Here is a 6,000-nt window from a genome sequence, read left to right as displayed (position 1 = left end):
AAGGCAAAAGCACGTAATATTCGGACAAACCTTCAAATTTTCGGTAGATGAAGAGTAAAAATGAAAAGGGCCAAATCTCATATGGTGATCAAAATGACTAAAGAGTAGAAGATTCATGCTTTTTTTATAAAATCTTGTGAAGATGCTTGCTTTAGAAGCACCTTTTGCACGAAGAGAAGCTGAAGAACATAACTTTCAAGCATCATCACTTGTGAAGATGAGTCCATGCCGCAACTTTTGCTCCTCGTCTTTCTTTCTTCTACCTTAACATCTTCTACTTCTGTACTTTACAAGTGTGCCTCATCAATCCTATAGCTACCATTGAATTACCATGCAAGTTAAGAAAGAAAAAAGCAAACAAAGAAAATGAGTGCTTACCCTTTTCTTCTTTAGAATATGGAACAGAAACTTTATCGTCAGGGTTAAATCTAGACCAAATTTCAACTTTATTTAGTAGAGATCTAAAGGGAAGTTTACCATGGAATAATGAAGAAAAAGGACAAAGGAAGAAGAATGGTAGTTACGTACTTGTCGGTTTTGCCACCATTTTTTACATGGTCAGAATCGTGGGAGGCTTCCAAATTCTCCACTTCTGGAGATTCATTTTCCGTTTCATTTCCGATGCTATCACAATTTCTCCTCTCAAGATTCGAATCATCCAACCAATCTTCGTTAGTGTCCTCTACACAGACCTTGCTTCTAGCTCTGTTGCATTTGTCTTCATGAAAATCAACCTTTTCACTTCCTACTGATGGATCTTTGGATTCACTTTCTTCACCTGTACCTACACTTCCCTGAGCTGATAGTACAGGAGAAATCTGATCTTCTCCATGAGAACTTGTAGTCCCTGTCATGCTTTTGTACGTAGGTACAAATTTTGAATTTGAACATGGGTTGCGCTCGAGAACTGCAGTCGCAATATTTGATGGATGAAAGGAAGGTCTTTTGGAGATCAGAGTGCTAGAAGGAAGATGAACGGTTTCGATGTGTTTGTTTGTGAAGGAGGATTCGGGAAGAGATGACTCGGCGCAGGGATATTCATTCCAAGGCATAGAGCCTCTGAATGGACAATCTGCAACTGGACTTTGACATGGAGAGCTGAAGTTACATTCTTTCTCAAACGACCAGGTTTTAAATGGCTGTGGTTTTTCCATGAAAGGAGAGTTTGTGTGGTGGACTGGCTTGGATTTCGATGAATTTGATTTTCTCACATACTTTTTTGGCTCTTCGTCCTTGATTTTGTAATGTGGGTCCCTGGAGTAAATACTGTTAACGCTGTAACTGTTCCCAGGGCCAGCATCATCATCCATGGCTCTTCCCATGCTCTGTTTCGGATTTGAGTTTAGTGGTGTGCTATCGAATGCCTCGCCCCTTACTGAAATACACAGCAGAGAAGAAAAGCAAGACAACTTGTTCTGATCAACATGTGGAGTAGATGAGAGAGTGTATATATGCATATCTATATGTTCTCCAAAAAACTGTTTGAAGCTCGTTTTATAAGAAGCAAACTCATATCACCTGCATTGATTGAACAAGACTCTTCACTGCCAAAAAGTTGAAGAAGTCTGACACATCAGTCGGAGTGAGAGGAAAGTAAGACAATAAAGATAAAAGAAGTTGTTTTACTGACCTCAACAAGCTGAAGTTGTCTGTGACATCGTCTGCCATAGAGCAAAACCAATCTCGTTGGTGCGTTTTGTCCTGTAAATCAGAAATCCTTGTGGCTTTCGGGTTCCTGCTAACACAGACAAAACTTGCCTAATAAGTATATATGCTTTACCCACCTCAATAACATTCTATGTGAAATTTAGAATACCTTTTTACATCCGCCATTAAATCACAATCATATCCATAGGTATGGTGCTTCGAGCTGGACTCGACTGGATCTAATTACAAAAGATCAAGCTTTTAAGTGTCCGTTAGGTTATCAACACTGGGAGCTTCAAAAAATTTTGAACTTCTCATTGTAATCAAATGTCAAGAACTTCAAAGAAAGGAGAGAAAAGAAAGGAAGAAAAAGCATTAAAGATTTCCTAGCCAAATAAGGAGAAGCACACGTTGGACATCATCCAACACATGAATTTTGATGGATACAAGCAAGTAGATGATACCCTACAGAGTCACTAACATAAATAGCGTTACACATTCTAGTAGGTTTTCAATATTGACATATGAAAAACTTCTTAAATAAACGAGGCATTATAATCTACTCAATTGATTGTTTCACCAGAGCAAATCAATCATAGAGAAGCAAAAACTCACTACACATCTATATAGATTCTCTAATTTTAGTATTACTACTATTATTATATATATGTATCTATACATTACTTTTTGGGGGGGATTACCAAATAAGTTGAATTTGTCCATTGTTCTTGTAGCACCTGCAACTCTGCACATAAATATTTACTTCAGAATAAAGTTTTCTTTACTTTGGGAAAACCTTAGAAATTAGCTTTCATCAACATAAACCTCTTTTTTGGTAGATAGGGGCTGCCAAATGCCTTTTCTGATATATCATACTTCTCATAGTTCAAAAAATCAGACGAAACACTACCAATTTCATTAAAATGAGTCTTCTCGAAGAGATCACATTCCATCTCCCCGAGAAAGTTGCCGTTTAAGAAGTTAAATCCACCTAGTAGAAGATAATGAGATAAAATAACTTAAAAGGATAATTGGTAATCAAAGTATTTGAAACGGGGAGGAGAAGCTGCAGAAGTCTGTGGAATAGTACAATACTAGTAATGGCAAACTATCTTTAAGGGTTACTTGAAAACAAAATCAAAATTTCATGGATGCATGTTCCAATTGGAACATAAAAAGGATAAAAACTGTCAAAGATACAAGAAACTTTGTTGTAATAAATGAACCCAACTTACACCAAACCTTGACAAGGATGAATAAGAGAACAAAAAAATTTACCTTCATATCTATCTCTTTCTCCATCCGTGCCATCAAAGATAGTTCTACCACTATGTTCATTTCTTTTACAATCTTCAACAGAACGGAAATGGGTCTTAGTAGGTGTTTTCTTCTTTGGATTATCACATGTATCCATCATGTCAAAGGAATAATTTAAAGAACCATCATCACAGCGCATCATGATATCCTGCATTTTGTATGTCAATATGATCATTGATAATTTCAAGATAACTAAAAACACGTTAAAGATACTCTACTCTAACTGAAAATTATGAGACTCAAATTATTAATGTTAGAATTAGTAGGCATGTTAGTCTATTTATTTTTCCTCTTGGATCTTTTGTTAATATGAGAAATTAATGAGAAAGTTAAAAATCGTGGTTTTTCTTCAGTCGGGTCTCCACGTAACTCAATGTCTATTTTCTTTACCGCTTTTAATGTGGTATCAGATAGGGGTAAAGACAAAACCCTTGACATGATTGTTGATGAAACCCAAATAGAGACTGACGAGACAGCTGCCGTCGCCATGGAAAAGTTGCTCCACCAACTTCAGAAGCCGCCGGTGATCGCAATGGGCCCACCCTCAAAGTCAGCCACACTGCCTAGTGGATGGAAAGAGCCACACGCACCACATTTATCCGCCCACGCGTCGCCGTCCGTCGTCTTTGCAATTCAACCGGCCTACTCCCAACCGTGGTCCACTATCCAGCCGCAGCACCCTTTTGGTCAGCCGAACATCCATGCACCGCCGCTGCCCTTGTTTCACGCGCTACCCTCTATCACGACCATTGCAATATGATCCTTTACAGCAGTCGCACTTCCATGGTACCGGGATTGATCAACTCCATAATGAGTCCAGGTTTGAAGTTGGCAAATCTTCGACACGATCCAAACCAACCGACTTGCCGATGTATTCCAAGAACCCGGTAGCTCCATTCCCAACTTTGTCCTCAAATTATATAACTAGTTTTCAGGCACCATCTATAGATGTCTTTGTAGGAGAGAAGCTGAACGACCATAAATATTTTCCTGGTCTCAAAAGGTCAAAATGTTTATTGAAGGACGTCACCAATTCAGTTCTTTGACAGGGGAGACTCTTCGGCCCCCACCCATGATGCTTGGGAATATTTCTAGAGAGGAGATGACTCTCTTATTCAGTCCACGTTGATTAATAGTATACAACCACAATTGGCAAGCCTCTACTTTATGCAGCAATTCCGAAGGATCTACATGACACTACTCAAAAACTCTATTCGAAGCAACAAAACGTCTCTCGTCTGTACACACTGAGGAAACAAGTCAATGATTGCAAGCAAGGAACTCTGGATCTTACCTCCTACTTCAATAAACTTTCCTTACTCTGACAAGAGATGGACCTATATAGAGAGACAGTATGGGATACTTGGAATGATGGCCTACAATGTGCTAGACTCGAAGAAGCTAATCGGATTTATGACTTTCTTGCATGTCACAACCCCAAGTTTGACATTGTTTGTGGTTCTATACTTGTACATAGACCCTTTTCCTCCTTAATGGAAGTGTGTTATGAAATCCGTTTTAAAGAGGACCGTACGAGTGGCCATGAGTGTTCTGACTATTCCTGCTACTGACTCCACTGCCTTCAGTGCTAGATGCTCTACCCATGATAGTGAGAAGAACAACGTGAAATTGATCCCTATCTGTGAGCATTACAAGAAAAAGTGGCACACTAAGGATCAGTGTTGGAAACTTTATGGTCGTCCTCTAGGAGGTAAGAAATGTTCCTCAAATGATAAACAGAATTCAAGGCGTGCCTCAATTCCTTAGTCTTATCAACCATCCGACCCTACGATAAACTAGACCAGTCCCAATCCACCCTCCACTCTAAGAGCCATTACGCAGTCAGGTATGCCTCAGTTCCTTAGTCTTATCAGTGTCGATAGGAAAAATTCTTGTATCCTAGACTTTGGTGCTATAGATCACTTGACAGATCCCTCTGAGAATTTTGTTTCTTATATTTCGTGTGTTGGTAATGAAAAGATCAAAATAGCCGATAGTTCCTTAGCTCCAATTGCTGAGAAGGGGCAAATTTTTCCCTTTCAGGGGCTATCCCTCCCGAATGTATTGCATGTGCCTAAGATTTCCTATAATTGTAAACTATAAGCAAGATCACTCGTGAGTTGAACTGCAAAGCTACTTTCTTACCTGATTCTGTTTTTTTTCGAGACTTGAGCTCGAGGAGGACGATTGGCACTGCCCAACTTCGCAGGATACTCTACCTCCTTGACGATGATACCTCCACAGTAGTAATCCTAGAACTAGTTTACTATCTTCATATCTTACTATTTCTAAACAAGATTGTATGTTGTGACATTTTCGGTTGGGCCACCCAAAATTTCAATATATGAAGTATTTATTTCTTCATCTCTTCTCTAAAGTTGATGTCTCCTCTTTATCTTGTGATGTGTGTATTTGGGCCAAACTGTATCGGGTTTCCTTTCTGTTACAATCATATAAGCCAACTCAACTGTCCATAACAATGTTTGGGGTCCCTTAAAGCTCACTACCTCCTCTGGGAAACGATGGTTTGTGGCCTTTATTAATGATCATACTCGTCTTACCTGGGTCATCGCTAGCACTGATAAATCCAAGGTCCCTTTTGTCTTCCAGAACTTCTATCACATCGTAGAAACACATTTCAATACAAAAATTACAATTTTTCGGAGTGATAATGGTTGTGAGTTTCAAAACCATACCCTTAGTGAGTTTCTATCCTCCAAAGGGATTGTTCACCAGAGCTCGTGTGGTTACACCCACTAACAAAATGGGGTTGCCAAGCGAAAAAACCGTCATCTTCTGGAAGTAGCAATTCTCTTATGTTATCTACTTCTCTTCCTTCTTATCTATGGGGGGATGATGTTCTTACTGCAGCCTATCTCATCAATAGAATGTCTTCCCGTGTCCTTCACCTCCAGACTCCCTTAGACTGTCTCAAGGAGTCGTATCCCTCTATCCACCTCACTTTTGAAGTTCCCCTTCGTGTGTTTAGGCTTACAACCTATGTTTATAGCTTTGGCTCTAACTAGACCAAATTCA

At 39.3% G+C, this 6,000-nt stretch overlaps 1 protein-coding gene across 1 annotated transcript; it reads right to left on the bottom strand.

The window, feature by feature from the left end:
• Window positions 1-274: 274 nt before the first annotated feature.
• On the bottom strand, window positions 275-2,649 carry LOC103496242 (uncharacterized). Its single transcript, XM_051079265.1, has 7 exons — window positions 2,473-2,649; window positions 2,349-2,392; window positions 1,817-1,886; window positions 1,631-1,735; window positions 1,519-1,544; window positions 529-1,375; window positions 275-428 (listed from the first exon to the last, which is right to left on the bottom strand). The coding sequence occupies exons 1-7, from the start codon at window positions 2,598-2,600 to the stop codon at window positions 275-277; spliced, it is 1,374 nt and encodes a 457-aa protein (XP_050935222.1). The 5' UTR covers window positions 2,601-2,649.
• Window positions 2,650-6,000: the final 3,351 nt, after the last annotated feature.

This window comes from Cucumis melo, chromosome 11 (genome assembly GCF_025177605.1).
Source record: "Cucumis melo cultivar AY chromosome 11, USDA_Cmelo_AY_1.0, whole genome shotgun sequence".
NCBI lineage: Eukaryota > Viridiplantae > Streptophyta > Magnoliopsida > Cucurbitales > Cucurbitaceae > Cucumis > Cucumis melo.
The sequence above is the reverse complement of the archived record's forward strand: the minus strand, read 5'-3'. Positions and strand labels throughout refer to the sequence as shown.

What these genes read in the sequence shown, in the direction of transcription:
- LOC103496242 (XM_051079265.1), bottom strand. Translation starts at nt 2,600, where the DNA reads ATGGAATGTGATCTCTTCGAGAAGACTCATTTTAATGAAATTGGTAGT. An exon ending in CCCTATCTACCAAAAAAGAG is followed by an intron (nt 2,393 to 2,472) that starts GTTTATGTTGAT and finishes ATTTATGTGCAG; the next exon opens with AGTTGCAGGTGCTACAAGAA. An exon ending in GACAACTTCAGCTTGTTGAG is followed by an intron (nt 1,545 to 1,630) that starts GTCAGTAAAACA and finishes ACTTTTTGGCAG; the next exon opens with TGAAGAGTCTTGTTCAATCA.